The sequence below is a fragment of the Papaver somniferum genome, chromosome 9 (genome assembly GCF_003573695.1).
Source record: "Papaver somniferum cultivar HN1 chromosome 9, ASM357369v1, whole genome shotgun sequence".
Lineage (NCBI taxonomy): Eukaryota > Viridiplantae > Streptophyta > Magnoliopsida > Ranunculales > Papaveraceae > Papaver > Papaver somniferum.
In genome coordinates this window covers 27,549,993-27,569,892 of record NC_039366.1, presented here as the reverse complement: position 1 = coordinate 27,569,892, position 19,900 = coordinate 27,549,993, and the positions used below count along the sequence as shown (strand labels likewise).

General features: G+C 37.9%; 5 protein-coding genes across 5 annotated transcripts; 3 read left to right on the top strand and 2 right to left on the bottom strand.

The window, feature by feature from the left end:
* Positions 1-1,847: 1,847 nt before the first annotated feature.
* On the top strand, positions 1,848-7,287 carry LOC113308993 (mitochondrial substrate carrier family protein C-like). The gene is made up of 7 exons (XM_026557426.1): positions 1,848-3,405; positions 3,793-4,210; positions 5,002-5,146; positions 5,733-5,848; positions 5,928-6,006; positions 6,269-6,502; positions 6,637-7,287. Exons 1-7 carry the CDS (start codon positions 2,208-2,210, stop codon positions 6,991-6,993), a joined length of 2,547 nt encoding a protein of 848 aa, XP_026413211.1. The 5' UTR covers positions 1,848-2,207; the 3' UTR covers positions 6,994-7,287.
* A 320-nt stretch (positions 7,288-7,607) lies between these two features.
* Positions 7,608-9,734, bottom strand: LOC113308995 (sugar transport protein MST8-like). The gene is made up of 4 exons (XM_026557427.1): positions 9,656-9,734; positions 8,920-9,242; positions 8,186-8,821; positions 7,608-8,073 (listed from the first exon to the last, which is right to left on the bottom strand). The coding sequence occupies exons 2-4, from the start codon at positions 9,226-9,228 to the stop codon at positions 7,618-7,620; spliced, it is 1,401 nt and encodes a 466-aa protein (XP_026413212.1). The 5' UTR covers positions 9,229-9,242; positions 9,656-9,734; the 3' UTR covers positions 7,608-7,617.
* A 1,332-nt stretch (positions 9,735-11,066) lies between these two features.
* Positions 11,067-12,396, top strand: LOC113311642 (putative disease resistance protein RGA3). The gene is made up of 2 exons (XM_026560454.1): positions 11,067-11,769; positions 11,855-12,396. Exons 1-2 carry the CDS (start codon positions 11,067-11,069, stop codon positions 12,394-12,396), a joined length of 1,245 nt encoding a protein of 414 aa, XP_026416239.1.
* Positions 12,397-12,435: 39 nt separating this feature from the next.
* Positions 12,436-13,746, top strand: LOC113311641 (putative disease resistance RPP13-like protein 1). Its single transcript, XM_026560453.1, has one exon. It carries the CDS (start codon positions 12,436-12,438, stop codon positions 13,744-13,746), a length of 1,311 nt encoding a protein of 436 aa, XP_026416238.1.
* A 325-nt stretch (positions 13,747-14,071) lies between these two features.
* On the bottom strand, positions 14,072-17,087 carry LOC113313648 (ATP synthase subunit d, mitochondrial-like). The gene is made up of 5 exons (XM_026562440.1): positions 16,832-17,087; positions 15,618-15,699; positions 14,806-14,870; positions 14,587-14,673; positions 14,072-14,446 (listed from the first exon to the last, which is right to left on the bottom strand). Exons 1-5 carry the CDS (start codon positions 17,000-17,002, stop codon positions 14,345-14,347), a joined length of 507 nt encoding a protein of 168 aa, XP_026418225.1. The 5' UTR covers positions 17,003-17,087; the 3' UTR covers positions 14,072-14,344.
* Between the last annotated feature and the right edge of the window lie 2,813 nt (positions 17,088-19,900).

Genomic DNA, 19,900 nt, shown 5'->3' with positions numbered 1-19,900 from the left:
ACTCTTTTTTAAAAAACCATAGAGAATACTAAAACCATATTATCTGTTGTTGAAAGTTTTAATAGTGAAATGATACTTTAGGTCTTCTACATCATCGCTGAAATCTTTTGGGATATCGACTAATAAGGTTTCTTCTTCGTATAGGAGATTGATATTTTGTTAATCAAATTTTCAAATTGTGAGGGGTTTGAAAAAGAAGAAGGGCCTTTTATGGGAATAAATCAGTATAATGTTGAAAAAATTCAAAGAAGCCAAATCTTAAAAAATAAGAAAAAAGCAAAGCAAATCATAAATATAAAATAGACTTAGAGTTCATACTGACATAAAATATCATTGCGAAATGAAGAAAGAATCGTTTGAAAATGAAGGAAGAATTATCTTATGATGAAGAGAAAATCTTCATAAATGACGAAGAGAGAAACCATATGAATGCAATGAATATTCACTCAGTTCTGGCAATCATCACGAGGACTTCCTAAGAGGTCACCCATCTTAGTGCTACTCACGCCACTGATACATTATCATGCGTGACAAAACGACATAAACTGTATGTGAATGCATTTAAATGTTCAAAATATATCCAAATTTAACATCCATAAAAGTGCCAGAAGCTTCTTTAATTTCCAACAACAACGCATTTATGCTCCACGTAACATCCCTGGAATCATCTAGAACCACTTTAGTTACATTTGCAGCATCATCTTCTACAATAAGATGTAACATATTCAGACGATGATCAAATAATGACTAATTAAACAGCTTTGTTTCTGCCATGAGAGGAGAAGTAGCATCAAAGGTAATGATGCCACATCCAACATCTTTCCCTAAATAATCTTGAGCAATAGCCCCTGCAACGTCTATGTTTAGAATGAAAATTACATCAACGTTGATCTTTCTATATGGATAGTCTAGAGTCATTGTCGCAGACTTAAACCTGAATAGCTTGTAGAATTGACAGCACTGGCTTCAGGATTATATGCATGAAAATCTAGTCTTACTTTTTTTCTTTCTGAATTTGTCCCATTAAAAAAAGCATTTGAGAATATCTTTAACAAATTCTATAATATGCATAATTTAACCCAATTTCGCACCCGGACCAGCCGACTCGCAAGCTCAATTTTACTTAATTTAACCTAATTTCACCGATTTTTACACATTTTGCATCTAGATAACTTACCCACCCATCCTGCAAAACCTGGCTCCGCCCCTGGTAGCCAAGATCGTTTTTACAACTCCATAAAAATTGACAACATCGTCAAACTTTGGCTTTATTATTACTAACTTGGCTTGGATATCCGAAAAAAGTCATCACTATATTTTCATAATTGTAGAAGTCCTTCTCCCATGGGTAGGAGTAGGACTGGCAAGGAGGACCCCTTGACGCTTGAGGGCACTTTGATGAAATAGACTATGAAAACAGGTACAGTGAGGTAGGTCGCCTCAACGGGGCAAGGCAAATCATACGTGCCTATCCAATTTTAAGAAGATATTATAAAAATTTATTACATCACATCAACGTTATTAGTATTGTATTTGGTATATCTAATCCAATATACTAATCCCACCAACATCATCAAATACAAATAAACAAACAGAACATTAATCTCCAAAGTAATCCTCAAGTAAACTCCATACGAACCAATTAATTTTGCTTCCAATTTCCAGAAGACAATTCCCAATTCCAATAGTATCTTCTTTGTTATCTCCGTCATTGTCCTTACAACTTCCCAAGTGTCCCTCCATCCTACGTGGCTCCGCTTCAGCTACTCTCGCCTCATTATCCAAAAATAAATAACTAAATAAAAAGATAAAAACATTTTTATTTTATTTTTACAAGATTCGAGAAAATCCTCTTTTGGTCCTTCATCATCTTCTTCTTCTTCTTCTTCTTCTGTTTTCTGCTTCTCACCCCCCATTTTATCCAAACTCACACAAGCCCCAACAATTTTATCATATCATACCCTTACTTATTCTCACCTGATTGATTGGGAAATGGAGGAGTGGAAAAAGAGGAAATCCAATTCATTCTGAGGTTAATTCTGTCACTTACTACTCTCCAAGTACCAACTTAATTTGTTTATTTTAATCAAAATGATATAATTTTGATTGATTAGGGTTCGTGAATGGATACATTGGATATCAATTGTCGATGTTGATTACAGATTTTATATATTTGTTTTGTTAATCTGGTTGATTGTGTTATAGTAATGGTGTCTAGGAATGAACAAGTTGAATCCTTCTTTAATTCGCTTAACGCGGTTAAAGATGTATTCTCACCAGTTGAATCTGGTTTTAAGAAGGTTGCTAAAGATCTTGAATTGTGTTGGTTAAGTCAGAAGAATGGAGTTAAGTATTTAGAAATTTTTCCACAATTTAATCTTGTTGTTGTTGAGACTAATGGAAAGGTTGTTGAGAGTAGTGAGAAGAAGAAGAAGAAGAAACAGTTTGGGGATGTGGTTATGGTAGATGGGAGAAAGAAAGGATCATCAACTAAGGTTACGAATAAAACATTTTTAGCGAATTTGTTTCAGAATAATGGGAGTAGTAATAAGAGCAAAACAACTAGTGAGTTATCGAACAAAGGGTCGTTGAAAGAAAAGGAAAAGGAGGATGGATCTTGTGTGAATTGTTTGCAGTTTGCAATGACATGGTCTGTGTTGGTTAATAGTTTTGTTCAAGCTATTCCGACACCTTTTAAACCTGGGAAAAAGCGGTTACAGAAACAATCTGGTAAAGAAAATGCTTCTCAAGATTCATGCAAACAACCATCTTTGGTCTTCCCTTTTAAAAGGAAGCAAAAGAAATCCGATGCTCAATTTGATTCGGTGTTCCAAGAGGAGGAGGGTGATAATACTAGAATGTACAAGGGAGGAGAAATTTTGTCGCTAGAGCTCCTTGTAGGTTTCTTATGTGATCAAATCATTCAAAATATTTCCAAGTTTGACGAGGGAATTCAGAGAAGTTGTAATAAGAGTAATGATAAGAGTAATATGACAGATGATTCTTCAAATTCCGTGGAAATTGATCATCTCAGGCTTCTCAAGAGCATGTTCAAAGGAAGAAAAGCAGATGTCAATAGCTTTTTAGGGAATCTGAGTTTTGCAAGAGTAGGAGGAGTACCATCCAGTATGGTGGGAGTACCTTCTGTTAAGGAGGAGGATGAGGACATTGAAACCAATGCAAACAAGGAAGAACCTGAGGGTAATACACCTCAAAAGATTGCAACTGGATTGCTGAATATCCCGTTGTCCAATGTTGAGCGCTTAAGGTCCACATTATCCACTGTTTCATTGTCAGAGTTGATTGAGCTCGTACCTCAAATAGGACGTCCCTCTAAAGACGAACATCCTGACAAGAAAAAGTTATTCTCGGTGCAAGATTTCTTCAGGTACACAGAGTCTGAAGGTACGTTACTGTCTACTTCTCAAGTTCTCTCAAACATCACTTCAATTAAATCTTTTCTGTGGTTGGGCGTAGATTTGTGACTTATAAGGGGGGCTATTGGTTAAACATCAGTTTCAAAATGGTTTGAGTCTCATATTTTGCATTTCTTTATACCAACTAGGTGTAATATTTGTAGTTTATAGTGTAAAGATTAAAAGTGTTCCAATAAATCTTCTAGCATTACTAAAGAAGGATTAATGTGTTTTCCCGTCTAAGTACAATTTTTTAAAGCAAAATTGATTCCAGTAGTGAAGATGCAAGGGGTGATCTTTAAATCCTGTCAGATATTCTTTCTTGAATTCTCAAAGGGGGCACTACTTATATTAAACCAATTGCATCTGCTTGCAGGAAAGCGTTTTTTTGAGGAACTGGATAGAGATGGTGATGGGCAGGTCACTCTAGAAGATCTTGAAATAGAAATGAAAAGGAGAAGGTTACCAAGGAAATATGCTCGAGACTTCATGAGACGCACCAGAAATCATTTTTTTTCAAAATCAGTTGGGTGGAAACAATTCTTGTCATTCATGGAGCAAAAGGAACCAACCATTCTTAGAGCCTATACCACTCTCTGTTTGAGCAAGTCTGGTACGCTGCAGAAAGGGCAAATCTTAACATCCCTTAAAAATGCTGGGCTTCCGGCCAATGAAGATAACGCTGTTGCCATGATGCGCTTTCTGAATGCGGATACTGGAGGATCTATATCTTATGGCCATTTCCGGAACTTTATGCTTCTTCTTCCTTCTGATCGACTCACAGATGATCCACGGTAAGTGTTTTCAGGGTTCGGTTTTCACTATAAATATGTTGGACTCTACTTGGATGTTGATGCCAACTTCTCAGCGACCACTATGTTAGTGATTAGTTCTTTCGAATAAATATTTACCATCTGTGACGTTTAGTATTTCTTTTTCCTTTTTTTTCTTTATGTCTTGGAATTTGGTCGGTTCACTTTTGAGGTTTCTGGTAAAACATTGAATATATTCCCATTGTGTTAATGTTGAATGAAATCTTGTAGGTATGTGGTACTTAGGGAACTGAGTGGTATCATTGCAAAAATATAATTAATTTAAGAGCACAGTCAGTAATATAGTAGGAGAGCATAGACATTCAGGGTCAAACTGTCAGATACACAGGTACATCGTGTTTTAGTTTATCTTCGTTGATGATAACTTGAATTTGTAAAGTTAGCATCGAGTAATTGGTCATACTATACTTAATGGTTGAACTTGAGCACTAATGATTTAAAAAAAAGATGTGTTACTGGCTTGCATACTTTGTGCTTTTGCCATCACTTTTCTGGTGTCATATCTCCCTCCAGTTTCAATTTAACTTCTGATTAGTGATTACTGCTTTGGGTGCATTGAGTACCTCTTTTCTTCAAATCTAAGATTGAGTCTATATTTACCTTGTATTTCTTTCACATCTATCTGACAACTGTATTTTCTTATTCTGCAAATGACAGATGGACATACTTTATGTATATGGCCATGTACCAGCTATGCAATCTGTTATACGGCCCTACTAATTGAGATTAACATCCTAGAATGTTGTGTGCAGGAGTATTTGGTTTGAAGCTGCCACCGTTGTTGCTGTTCCACCTCCTGTAGAGATCCCTGCTGGAAGTGTTCTGAAAGCAGCTTTGGCTGGGGGCCTTGCTTGTGCACTTTCTACTTCTCTCCTTCATCCTGTTGACACCATAAAAGTTAGTTCCCTTGCTATTGCTCTATATGCAGTTGCATTATTACCGCAATTGATGTCAACTTTAATGGTAAAGCAGATGTAAAAAGTTCGAAATTGAAAATTATCGTGCCACAGGATGGCATTCTAGGATCCAGGTTACTGTTAGAAATGTTGATGAGATCATTTAGAAATTCCTGAGAGGATAGAGGACGAACATATGAGCTGAAAAGTCAATAAATATCTTGTTGACGAACTGAGGTATATGATCCGAAAGCTAATGGCATACTCTAGAAACATACAATGCAAATTTAAAGTCAGGACACGCTAGTTATGACGAACTTGCTCCTAGTAAAAATAAGTTTAGTACCATGTTAACTAGGTCGAGACTAAGATTAAAGCTAGGGAGCCAATAGTTTGTTGCAACTCCTACAGAGCTTTCTAATCTGGATAATGCATCTGATAAGCTTCCGTCGTAGAGAGTCAAAATTCACTCTTTATTATGCTGAACCATAGAGAATTTTGGAGATTATTATTCCCATGTTGTGTTCGTACAATAACTCAATTATTCAGTTCCTTGGGAATGTGCTAAATAATTAATGTTGTCGCAGACCCGAGTACAAGCGTCCACATTATCGTTCCCCCAAATTATTGCAAAGCTTCCACAAATTGGAGTTCAGGGATTATACAGGGGTTCTATACCAGCTATACTCGGTCAATTTTCAAGGTTGGATCCTCATCTTTGTGTTACATCTCACGGGACAGCTTAAGTTTTTTGCTCACTCTTTTTTTTTCCCCTTCAACAGCCATGGACTAAGGACAGGAATCTTTGAGGCAAGCAAGCTTGTATTGATAAATTTTGCCCCCACACTTGCAGAGCTTCAGGTAATAAGCGCAATTGTAATGCTACATCCAGTTAAATAGAAGCATTACTCTTTTCTTCTGTTTCCATGCCTATCATGCTATTGGCACTTAAATAGAAGCGTTACAAAGCTTTCTTATTCTTGATTTCATGGATAATTTTAGTAGACTCACGAAGAAATGTTATAGGTTTCACAATGATATACTGAAACTTCTCAGGTTCCACTCTTCTACTTCTATAAATTTTTATTGAAGTATAAAACTTAAAACACACTTGTCAATATAGGTGCAATCTATAGCATCATTCTGCAGTACAATCCTGGGTACAGCAGTGCGGATACCATGTGAGGTGTTGAAGCAGAGGTGTCAGGCTGGTATCTTTGACAATGTGGGAGAAGCACTTGTGGGTACTCTGCGTCAAGATGGTATCAAGGGTTTCTTTCGTGGGACTGGTGCCACACTGTGCAGGGAGGTTCCTTTCTATGTTGCTGGAATGGGACTCTATGCCGAGTCCAAAAAGGTTTGTACTTAAATGAATATGACAGCTAACTCTGTGCTTAATTCTCACATTTAAATGGCATGCCTTGCTCTGTGCATTAAGTATCCCAAATTTTAGTTAATATGACTTTTTTTTCCCTGTAATTGTTATTGAAGGGTGTTCAGCATTACCTGAGACGAGAACTGGAGCCATGGGAGACAATACTTGTAGGTGCATTGTCAGGTGGACTTGCTGCAGTCGTCACAACTCCTTTTGATGTGTTGAAGACAAGAACGATGACTGCCCCTCAGGGTCTTCCCGTTTCAATGTCAATGATAGCCTTCTCCATCCTCCGCCAGGAAGGACCCCTCGGTCTATTTAAGGGAGCACTTCCAAGGTTCTTCTGGATCGCGCCACTGGGTGCCATGAACTTTGCAGGCTACGAGCTCGCACGGAAGGCAATGGACAAAAAGAACGAAGAGCAATTAGCAAATGATCAGCTACCCGAAAAGAAGCTCGCAAATGCTGGGTGATGCTCCTCGAGATCACCCTGCATCTTTATCTGTCGACCAAACAAACAACTGTAACATTTCTTGGAACTTTATTTTGTTTTGTTCTTTTTGCATATATATTTCAGGAGATTTTGTTTTGTACATTTGAGGTGGGCCGAAGTTTTGATATGTTTGGTACATAAACAGATTAGCAAGAGAATTTGTTAGTTAACGAGCCGCCCTTACTTTTCTATCCTCTTATGTACATTTAAACTATGCAGTTCTCACTTTTCTCCATATTTTGTGGCAGTGAAACCAGGGTTGAAATTGAATGCAGTAGTTGTATGAACTGAAGTTACCAGCGTCTACTTACAAACTTTAAGTGATGAGTTCATATAGTTTTGCAATGCACATTCATTATTTTGTTAATCACATATAAATTAAACTTAGTACCACTACACGAAAGCCATAAAAAGAAAAATGGAGATAATACTATATTGAAAATCAAATATAATTACTGAAGTTGTAATATTTACCGAGTACTAAACTGAAAAGAGAAAATTTGCCAACTCAAAAAATAAAAAATCGCCTATGAAATAATACTAATTCAGGCTAAACCAAATATTAAAATAACTACTCCACTGCATCCTGCGTCTCTGTTCTTGATCAAGTATTCAAAGTTTTGCGCTTGTTCTCCAACTCGATATCTTGAGTAATAAATCTTCCCCAGTACCAGTGATTTTTCAATACTTGGGACACCTCTTCGATTGGGATTCCTTTGGTCTCAGGTACAAAGAAGTAGATAAAAACAGTCATGATGGCCACCATACCACCAAAAAAGAAGAATAGTCCAAACTTCATATGGCATAACATGATCAAGAAGATCTGAGCAATTAAGAACGTGCAGAGCATATTCACCACAACAACGATACTTTGAGCTGCTGATCTGATCTCAAGTGGGAATATCTCACTAGGTACTAACCATGCTAGAGGAGCCCAGGACCACGCAAATCCTGCCACAAACAGACAAATGCAGACGACAACGAGAATTCCATAGCCGGAAGATATAGTTGCAATACCGGTAGTTCCGAATTTAACCCATATCAAAACACCTATAAGAACCTGAAAGAATGACATATAGGTTCCGTCAATACATAAAAATAAAAAAATAGGCGTGTTCACAAATAAATACGTGCGGAGAAAAAAATGACGGAGTAGATAGAGTTGTAAGTACCTGAAAGATAAACATTTGGCAACCACCCTCAAGGAACAATTTCCTTCTTCCCACTTTATCCACAAGTGCGATTGCAACAAATGTAGCAAAGAGATTAACCCCACCGGTAACCATAGCAGACAAGAGCGAGGCACTGCTTCCGAAACCGAGAGTTGTAAAGAGAACTGGCGCGTAAAACATAACCACATTGATACCAGTAAATTGTTGGAAGAATGGGATAAGTATGGCCAAACATAGATGAGGTCTGAATCTTCTCTGCATCAAATTGTTCCACTGGCCTTCATACTTTTGAGATTCGCGACTAGCAGCAACTAAATCAGTGAATTCTTCGTCAATGTTAACAGGACCACGAATGCGTTGAAGCTGTTTCTTTGCTTCTTCTGGTTTGTTTCGACTGATGATGGAGTTGGGAGTGTCGGGCAAGAAAAATCCACCAACTGTCATTATGAGTGCAGGCACAACTGCTAACCCCAAACTAACTCTCCACCCCTGGACTGGACCATCTGTCATCTTGTTTGTAAAGAAATTTACTAAATTGGCCAGGAAAATTCCAACCGTTATCATCAGCTGAAAGCAACTGTTGAGTGCTCCTCTGTACTTAGATGGTGCCATCTCCGAAAGGTATAGCGGTACAGACTGTAAACAAAAATATGCAACAAACTCATGTTAAGACTACGTCATGCCAGTTGTTACATGTATAACTTAAATAAAGCGACAGAGGGAAAAAATATTACCTGATTAGCACAACCAACACCGATACCGAGCAGAATACGTCCGGTAATAAGCATCCAAAGATTCTGGGCAAAACCATTGAGGACAGCACCAAGAAGAAAAACTAAACCTCCAACAAACATAGTGACTTTACGTCCAAACTTCTTGGTTGCTTCGGAGGCCAAAACTGATGCTACCAAAGCTGCTAAGTATAAAGACGATGTAAAAAAAGTTAACGGTACGCTGTTAAATTTGCAGTATTGATTAGCTGAATCAACACCGATTTCCTGTCGATAAACCTTTGGGAAAAACTTCTGCAGGAACGGTGTCATAGCAGTAACTCCACCTATATAGACACGTAAAAACAAAGTTAAAAACGGCCATATATATCATAGAACATTCTGTGGATGCATGCAGTTGTAAAACATGTATTAAAAAGAAAATAAAATCAAAACCAGAAAAAAGAGAATCAAAGATAAAAACGGCCATATCATAGATCAGAGTTGTAAAACAAATCATAGATCATCCAGTGCATGAAATTGTAAAAAAAGAGAACCAAAGATAAAAACGGCCATATCGTAGAACATAGATCATTCACTGCATGGATGCGTGCAGTTATAAAACATATATGGAAAAAAATCAAAAGCAAAAAAAAAAAAAGAGAATCAAAGATAAAAACGGCCATATCATTCAGTGCATGCAGTTATAAAACATATCCCAGAGAATCAAAGAACAGACAGCAGATGGAAAAAAACTTACCAGAGATACCGATATCCTATCCGAATATAAGACCACCACATGCAGCAATAAGACAAGTAAAAAGAAGAAAACCAGTAAGCTCTCCAGGGTATTCCTTCTTCCCTTTTGCTCCTCCTACAGAAGACTCAAAAGCACCTCCCGCCATTGTTGATGATGAAGAAAGTTACTTTAGATAATAACTTTCTGGTTCTTCTCTAGCTAGAAGTATTGTTTGTAGGTTGAGAATGTGAATATGAGTAGGTATTTATAGATAATTGATTATCCAAGAGCAGTCTTTTAACAGTTTCAGGATTTCTTTGACACTAGTCCTAAAATTACACAACTTCTATTAGTTCGGTGGAATATAAACTCTTTATCATGTCTCCGGATATACATCACTATTGCTCAAAGGTAATCTAAACTGGATAATATAAAAAGGATAAAACAGATAATATAAACTCGTTATGTCTCCGTACAACTATCAAACACACAACTTGTAAGAGTTTTACGTCAGTGGGAGTTCCTTTACAGTCCTAATATTACACAAATTGTAAGAGTTTTACGTCGATCGGTGGGATATAAGTAGTACACTCGTTAAGTTCTAACAGTTTTAGGATTGCTTTTCCGAACATATCATTATCCCTTTTTTGCAGGATGATATTGCTTACTAGGAAGATTCTGGAAGAATGTAGGATAATGCGAAGCTATTCGGAGTGAACCTGATCTTATTTTGGAGGATATTTTAGTCATTCTTGTATTACGGTTGCATTATCCAATATGCAGTCGATTACGGTTGTATCCTAGCTGGGACGGATACTCAGTATCCGCCAAATAATTTAAGGCGCCTCCTAGGCGGTTGCTTGGCTAGGCCAGAAATGCGGCCAACGTTGGCTATCATAGTGTTTGCTCTAACCCACGTAAACTCTCGAAATCCTGAAGATTAGGGATTACTCATCGCACTAAACCCAACTCTAAAAAAAGATAAACACAAACTCCTGATATTTCTAAGATCATGTTCTTTTAGGTTGAATATTTTTTTTTTTTTTGAAAAGCATGTTATGAACCCTGAATTATACGAACAAGCTTCTCCAGAGTCAGACTGTGCAATCCACCTATCTTAGACAATGGGCCTGAAGGTGGGGAGTGAAGATGATATTCTCTTGATTAGTATTCTTGCTCATAGGATATTGAGAAGGTTACATGATGGTAAGTTTAACGAACAACAACCACAACTTGGGAAGAAACTGGAGCGGATGCTCTATGTTGTCCTAGATGTTGTGGATAATGAGATATCACTGGAGAAGAGACTGATTCACTACCTGAATTTTGAGCGGGATGCTTATCATCACCTCAAAGTTCCCTACAACATGTTGGGAAGTGTAGATGAAACTATGGCAATTAGGATGTGGTTTACAACGTTACATTAGACGATATGAATGATGCTGCTGCTGGTTATGATCATTCAACACCATCCATGGAAGACAAAGAAGAAGGTATAAACAATCATTTCTCAAAATTTTTTAAGGATGCTAATATTAATTCGTTAGTAGGCAAATTGGAAGATATTATTGTTCATAGGCTTGCACATCCTGACACAAAAACAATGAAAATATTTGAGGATCTTAAAGAAAATGATAGCCTTGTTGTTCGGAGGTTTAACGATGAGAAATGTCTTGTAAAGTTATTGTTAACAGAAGAAGAATCGAAATCATGTTCGGAAACACTTTGTGTTATTCCAGTTCTGGGTGATGCTGGCCTTGGTAAGACCACACTGCTCAGACATGTCTTCAAAAATGACAGGGTGCAAGACCATTTTGACATCAAAATTTGGGTTTCACTCTCTGATTGCTACCCTGACGGATTGAAGTTTACGCAAAATTTGATCGAATGTGCAATTCAAAGTTTGAAAGATAACGAGCAAAGGAAGTGGAAACAGAAACTAAGGTCAATGGAAGAAGGTAATCTGGATTATCTCCAGTTGAAGCTTAGTGAATTGCTTCTGACGAAGAAATTTTTGCTCATTCTAGATGGCGTGTCTAATGAAATTTGCTGCGACTGGAATTTATTAAGAACCCCTTTAACTAAAGGTGCATATGGTAGTAAGGTTCTGCTTACGACTCGCACGCAGTGCTATTGTATCTTCTTTGTTGGGGACAGTTCTTCCTTACTCTTTAGAACCTTTAAGTTACAAAAACTCTTTGTCTTTGTTTATGCATATAGCATTCGGAAACAACCAAAGCGGTACTGTTAATGTTGACACTCCTTCGAAAACAACAATGTCTGATCGTTGTTTGGAGATGGTGAAGAAGTTATTTCAGTGGCTTTCCAGTGTTACAAGGACAATTGCATTTCACTTAAGATTCATCGAACAGGTGGACGGGTTTGCTTCTCTTGTACCTCCTTCAGAATTATCACAACTTGGTGAAATTGTAAAGTTGTGCCGAGGGCTCCCTTCTGTTATTGTAGCATGTGGGGTTTTAAGACGCTCTTCTTCGACGTATAAAATGAAGTCAAAGTTCTTGAAACTATTTGCGTCTTATGATAAAAAATTTCCAATTTCGTCATCTCTGTTGTGGACGTATCATGGTTTTTCATCCATACAATTGAAGCAATGCTTTGTTTATTGTGCATTGTTCCCCAAAGGCTACAGGTTTGAGAAACACAAGCTAGTGTTACTATGGATGGCTGAAGATTTCCTTCAACCTGAATGTGGGATGGGTATGGAAGACTTGGGGTTTGCTTACTTCGACGAGCTTTTATAGAGATCATTCTTGCATGTCGTGTATGGGAGATTTTACCAAATGCCGGATCATGTTCATGATTTGGCAGAATTTATATCTTCCTCTGGTGATGTATATTTAAGAAGGGAGGGTGAAAAAGAAAGGAGACTATCATCATCTCGCAAGACCTCTGAACATGCACGCCATTCTTTGCTGTATTGTGCTACTGTGGATGAGCGGAGTTTTGAAGACCTTCACAAGTCCAAGGGCTTGCGCACACTTCTAGTTTGTATCAGAGATGTTACTCAGCGCATTAGCATTCCAGCAGATTTATTTTTTAAGTTATGGCAGATACGTGTTTTGGACCTTTCTCGAGCTGGATTACGGGAATTTCCCGATTCAATCTGCCACTTGTCGCAGTTGAGGTTCCTTGATCTCTCTTTCAATTCTATGCGATATTTACCTGAGGGGATAACTATGCTTCAGAGCCTCCAGACATTGAGAACTAAGAGTAAGGTTACAGAGTTGGAATTTCCAAGAGGCATGTGGAAACTAGTTAACCTGCGGCATCTTGATCTGGGGATAGATTATACACCATTTGTCATGCCCCAAATTGGAGAAATAACCAACCTTGAAGCACTCAGTGCGTTTGCTGTGGATGAAATGTATGGGAAGATTGAAGTGTTGAGGGGATTGGTGAATCTTCGAGGATCACTGGCTATTCTGAAGCTTGAGAATCTGCAGAACTGTAAAGTAGAGAATATCAAAGACTGTCTGATTGATAAGAAAGGGATTGACAAACTGGAGCTGGTATGGAATTCCGGGATTGGTGCTACAGCTGCAGAAAATACACTCGCTAGGCTGGAACCTCACACAAACCTTAAACATCTGGTGGTTGAAAGGTACGCAGGAGTCAGATTTCCGACTTGGGTGGGTGACCCATCCTTCTCTAATATTGAGACTATTCAGCTGTGTGGGTGCGTAAACTGTGAGTTGCTTCCTCCTCTTGGACAACTTCCAATGCTCAAGTCTCTCCATATATATGGACCAATGTCAGAACTATGGGATATTGACAGTGACTTTTGCGGCAACAACATAGGTAAGATGAAGAGATTTCCTTCACTTAGGACCCTATACCTTCGGTCATTGTATTGCTTAGAGATATGGACTGGTCTAGAGAGAGGTGACATGCCTCTTCTCCAGAAACTGCACATTCGTAGCTGTGGAGAACTTTTCGCACTCCCAACTCTCAGATTCCTTGGCTCTCTTCAGGAATTGTATATTGAAAGCTGCCCAAAGCTCCAGAAGTTGCCAGACAGAAGGTTACCCGGTTCAGTTAGTTCTCTGATTATTGTGGATTGCCCCGTCCTTTTAGAATCGTGCAAGAAGTAGTGGGGCTGGTCAAAGATTATTAAGACGGAGCCTCCGCCTTTAGACAGATTCGATTGAACTCTGGAAAAAGTAGTTGCAGAAAGTCCAGGAGCTAAAGATAGAGAGGGAGACAAATATCTATTGTTGTAATCAGATTCCAAGCCAGGCATCATCATTTTTGGTGGATGCAAAAACAACACATTATTAGGCTTTTCACTCCTAGCATACTTTGCCATAGCGTCAGCAGGAGAGTTTGCTTCCCTTCTAACTGAAGTGCAGAGTGCACAGCAACACAACTATATTTTTTCTGGCGCAAAATTTACTTCTACACAACTACACACAATTATCCTTGGAAAAATTACGTTCCATAAAATGAGAGAACTAGGTATTTACTTAAGATGCAAACAAAATCCAAAACGTATTAGAAACCGCTTAACAATTTAAAAGAGTGTACAAGTTGGAGGGCTTCTACGTTTAGATCCTTGAATTGAAAATTTTGAGATCAAAATACGAGAGGTCCAAACATATTACTGTTAAAAAGACCACTCTATTTTATTGGTAAAAAAAGGAAGAACACCAAACAATCATTCCTGACATTCTTGATTTTCGTCATGATCAATCAGTAGCCCCAATAATCGTTTCTGATTTCCTCGTCAAACTTCTTCTTCAACTCAGGATGCTTCTCAAAGTACTCATTGGCAGTCATGGTGCTGATCTTTCTCTGTCGAAATGGAAGAAGATTTCAGGGAACTATGGAAAACACTGGCAAGAAAAAAGAAAAAGAAAAAGAAGAGAGAGAGAGAGAGAGAGAGAGAGAGAGAGAGAGAGAGAGAGAGAGAGAGATGAGATCTGTTTTCTAACCTTCAATTCTTGAACTTCAGCAATTTCCTTGTCCAATCTCTCAGTCTCCTTCAGTGAATTTTGTTCTGCCTCTTTTAGTTCTACCAGCTGTTTCACATGACATGTGCTTGAGTTAGATGTGAGAATACAAGTCAAATCTATGTTCGGAACTGAAGATCCAAACTTGCCCAAACATCATTCTATCAGAATGAACAAAGAAAGAGACATATTGGTTCTCACCAATGCATCAAACTTTGGTTTGAACTGAGGAGTAACAGTATCTACATACTTGGGAACCTGAATATCTGCCAAGACAGAAAAAGTTAGCATATGAATCACAAGAATAAGAAGAAAAGCTGCATGAACACCAAAGCATATGGAATCAAATATAGATGTGTGATTTAATAAACAGTTAGTAGTTTTTGTGGCGTATCGAGACAAGGAGATGAAATAGCAAAGTCTGGTAAGGACATCACCCCTTTTACACCATATGTACCCTTAGTGTGTTCTACTATGCAGAGAAATTCATATAATTATAAACAGAATACAGAGAACACTGGCTTAAAATTTTCTGAAACAAGCTAGAAATTCATGTATTTATGAAATGATTGGAATTGACATGAAACATACATCAAAACTGCAGTTGCGCGTATATACAGGTGAAATTAACAGGATGAACAGCAAAATGAATTCAATGAATGGTGAGGGTACGAACATAATCTATAGACGGTTCACTCAAAATCTATGAACCAGTAGATGTAAATAAAAAACTTATGTCAATGAGTCTCAAATTCTCAATCTTTTACATGTTACTGAGTATTCATTGCACAGAATACATCTACAGGGGAAGAAGTTCGATTTAGAAGCAGTGTAACTCTTTCATTACGTTTAAATAGAATGCCTACACATATAAAGTCGTAACGCAGATTTCAGCATAGAGGATCACCTACGTGTTATCCTTGAGAAGTAAGTGCATACAGTAGTCATATTAAAAAACGAAGATGAGAAAAAAGAAGCAACATTTTCACAATACAAAAACAGGTAAAACATACTGTCATAAGCTTCCTTGTACATGTCCACCACACGTGGCCCAATTCCTTTCCTGTAGTATTCCCAATCAATGGGTTCAGGTTCCTACGAGAAAGGTGAAACAAGTTGTAAGCATTGGATAGATATTAAGCTGAAACAACATATAATGGACTATATCTCACGCCAAATTTAAACTCCACAATAAGTAAGTAAAGGAAATAAGATCTTCAGATGGGTCAATCTTATTATCTAGTACACATATGAGATATGACATGCATACAGGTGAATGACATACAAGGTGAATCAGCAGGTCGTCTCAGCATTCCAACCTACTACACAATTCTGAACCGCCTATCGAATGGAGGAATATACATTTAAGATTGGAAGAAAAGATACATAAGTTGATCATAACTTCCCAACAGCAGCCAAACCAAACACTGAAAGCTTGGTCGGCCAAGCTAAATTATGGAACTAATCAGGTTAGTCATGATAGATGGAAGGGTCAAGAAAAATCTACGGGGAAGCAAGGGATGTCCAGTAATTCATAAAAGAATCAAATATGTCTCATAAACTTAAATCAAACCATGCTGAATGAACACAGTGACCAAATGGCAAAGAATCATTTTGATTCACCCTACTGACGCAAGTTAAATTATGGAAAATGGGGATGCTTCAACAAGAGCAAATAGGTTTTGAAAGAGGTCTGCAGACAAGCGGTCTCTGTTCCTACTTTCATACTATCAATTTTCCTTCCTCAATTCCTCAAATAACTCGAAAACTAGCTCCTACATCATAGATCTACATTCAAAGACTAATTACCATAAGTAATTACTTGGATTCTATAACGTAAAACATGTTTAGTGAACCATATATCATCTAATAAACAAGCCATATTACAAAAACCCTCGAACACCATCATACACAATCACAGTAATCCATTCAAAATCCCTAATCATTTACTCAATAAATCTAAATATTCGAACAACTCTAAAATCTAATCTAGATCAGTTTTACTAAACCAATCATACAAAAGGCCTAAATCCAAGATTACAAAGGATCCAAATTTAACAAAACCCATCAAAATACCCAAATAGAAAACCCCAACAAAAACACATTTCCTTACCAAATGAAAACCCTAAATTCAAAATTTCAAATAGGGGACGGATTTAATAACATAAATCTATACAAAAAAAAACCAATACGGATCTAAATAAAGGGGTGATAGAGAAATGAATACCATACTGAACTTGGTCTGAAGAGTGGAGTTGACCTCATCAAAAGCTCTACGAAGAGAAGAAAACTCTTTACGAGCTTCTTCAGAGACTAGAAGTTTAGCCATACCATCCCAATCGATACCTTTTGATGCTTTTTTTGCAACATCTACAATCTTCTTTCCAGCCCCACTCATTTTCTCTTCTCTTCGTTTTTCTCACTGATTATCTTCTTGAATCAACCCTTGTTTCTAAGATTGTGATTATTTTCGGTTCGCTTCAGGTCATATACTATGGAAAATGGTTCGGATTTATGTTGGGGCGTTACCTGTTTAGCTGGGAGAAATCTGGGTCGGAAATAAGTTTTGGCCTGGGCTTCTGGTGGCGAACCAACCTTTTAAAACAGGAACGATTTTTGAGGGACCATGGTTTTTTTGAGGGGACCATGATTTTATTAGGTCATCTTTCCTATAATAAGGGGTGTCCTAAAGCATTGAAATGACTAACCTATCCTTAACCTAATTTAATTTAAAACCAACTTAATAACCACCTATATATATATATATATTAGGTAGGCCGGGACTCAACCTCTCCATCGATTTTCTTATGTTGACTAGTCGGTCTGTTTGTATCCTTGCATAATATTTTAGGCATCATGTGTTGGTCCAGGTTATAATGTCGTGTTTAATTAGCTGGGTCGTTATAACCGGGACCTACGACCCAGTGCTTAGCTGGGCTTGTTGTCTTGGTATTTTGTTGGTCGGGTCAAATTGGCCTCAGCCGTAGATTAGAAAATTTACGGTCCAATGTAGTCTTCGTATTAGAATTTATTGTGAGTTTTTGGCTGGAATCTACCGTTTAGCCTATAAATTAGTGCATGTATTTTATTGGTCCGGTCACATTAGTTTTGGCCACCTGACAAGTTCTCAATGTTTTGTTGGTCCGGTTAAATTAACTGGGGTTGTTGCCACTTGAGCAGTTCCCAGCTTTTGTTGGCCCGATTAAATTAGTCGGGGCCTAAGGCCCCGTTCATGGCCACTTATGCAGTTCCAGTGCTTTGTAGGTCGTGTTAAATTAGCCGGGGCCTACGGCCCCGGCCGTGACCACTTAAACAATTACAGTGTTTTGTTGATCGAGTCAAAATAATCGGGCCTAAGGCCGATTAATATATATTAGGGAATTTAGCCAGCGCTTAGGATTAGCTTTGTCCTTAACCACAACATAATTCCAGACGACCAAAATAATAAATTTCAGAAGTATACACGACGGATGGGAGAATATATATTTAGAAGAACGTCCAAAAAAACGTCCACCGTGTAGTAATTTTTGAATGGCAATTGAAGTGGAAGTGTTTTTGTTAATGAAATTTTATTCAAAATTCTTGAGATTGAGCTTAGTATATGGGTTGGTCAAAGGATAGCACAGATCATGCTCCAAATGGTTGTCCCTTATTCCAGTTTATAACATGTAGGTTTGTTGAACATTTTTTTTTCTTGTTTTGGCTTGTACGTAACCAAAATCATAGGACCTGATCGGATGGTCATGGGACCTAGAGATAATATAGATTAGCATATGTATGCCGTTATTGCGGGATTGTCTTTGCTAACTCTGTTTAGTTCCATTTTGTAGGGTTTCGTCCTATAAATACATTTTCTAAGGGTTAGAAATAGGAAATACAACTATTTACGAAGCATAGTCGAATCAGGAAACCAGAGATCCGACGCACGAAAATATCACTCACCCAATTCACGATCCCCGCCGTCGGATAACGAAATCGATGATCGTATTTATCAGTTTAGACAGACATCACTTCTTTCAACTTTTGTTTCTTATTTAGTCCCATAATATTTTAGTTGGGGCCTTCGACCCTGATGTTTAGTTAGCCAGATCATATGTTTTGTTAGTCAGGTCGTAGCAACCGGTGTTTGTATCCCCCCGATGCTTAGGTAGTGGTGTCATAGTTTCGCCTTTAGTCAGTCAAGTCATCAAAACCACGATTTATAAAGGGGATACCAGTCCTACTAAGTGCTGATACTATTTCATGGATCCAACGGTCAGGATCGTTGGGATCTTTTTATCCTATATGAAACGGTATCAGCACTTAGTAGAACTGGTATCCTCCTTATAAATCATGATCAAAATATGTTTATCTAGCCGGACCATAATAGCTAGGAACGCATCATGCATGGAGGTCCTACTCTATAAAATAATAAAGGAAATTCAATTCCTAATTGTAGTTCACATTTTTTTTATACGCGAAAGCCGGACCCAGTTTTCTACATGAACCCAGCCAGTTAGACTGGTCTCACTGTCAAACCCAACACCGCTTAACCCACTATACAACTAACCTACTACAAATCTTCATGACGGCGGGGATTGAATTCCTGACTTTCTTACTGAACGTTGATGGAATACCACTGAGCTATACTCTTGGACCCAGTCATAGTTCACATTGCGTGTATAATTTCGTTGGTGCATGGCTGTCGTGGTGGATCAGTGCCCTTAAATTCTTTTGGAGCAACGATTATAGTGGCCCATGCTGATCGGTGCCGCTTTATCAACAATTAATCGTTTTCGGACACCTTTTCAACAATTAATTCTTCTTTACTCATTAATTATACTTTGATCGGAGTTTTCTCGCTCGTTGGCTTGAGTACATCTTTTCAACCATAACTGTAAATTTCATACTTGATCAGTTAAAAAATAAGTTAGCCAAATTCATATAGCTTGGATTAGGAAATTAAGATGGACTAATTATATTATAAGATGTAGCACCTACACAATATAAGATGGACTACTCATTATGCTTTTAGTTCGCTATATTGGACAATATTGCCATCGCTTATAGGTAAAAGTGGAACATTATGGTTAGATGCTTACTTATTCACTTTTTTCTTTATATATCCCTTTTATGCCTACTTGCTAACCCTGTCTGACCATTCGCTCCTGGCACAATTCCAAGGGGTTTGGACTGTCCACGTACTTACATTGGGCCATTATCTGAGCTGCATCTTCGTTCTCCCGATTGAGTCATAACGTTCCTATGATTGCGATCGTAAACACCATAATTTGGGTAAGGCATCAATACAATGAAT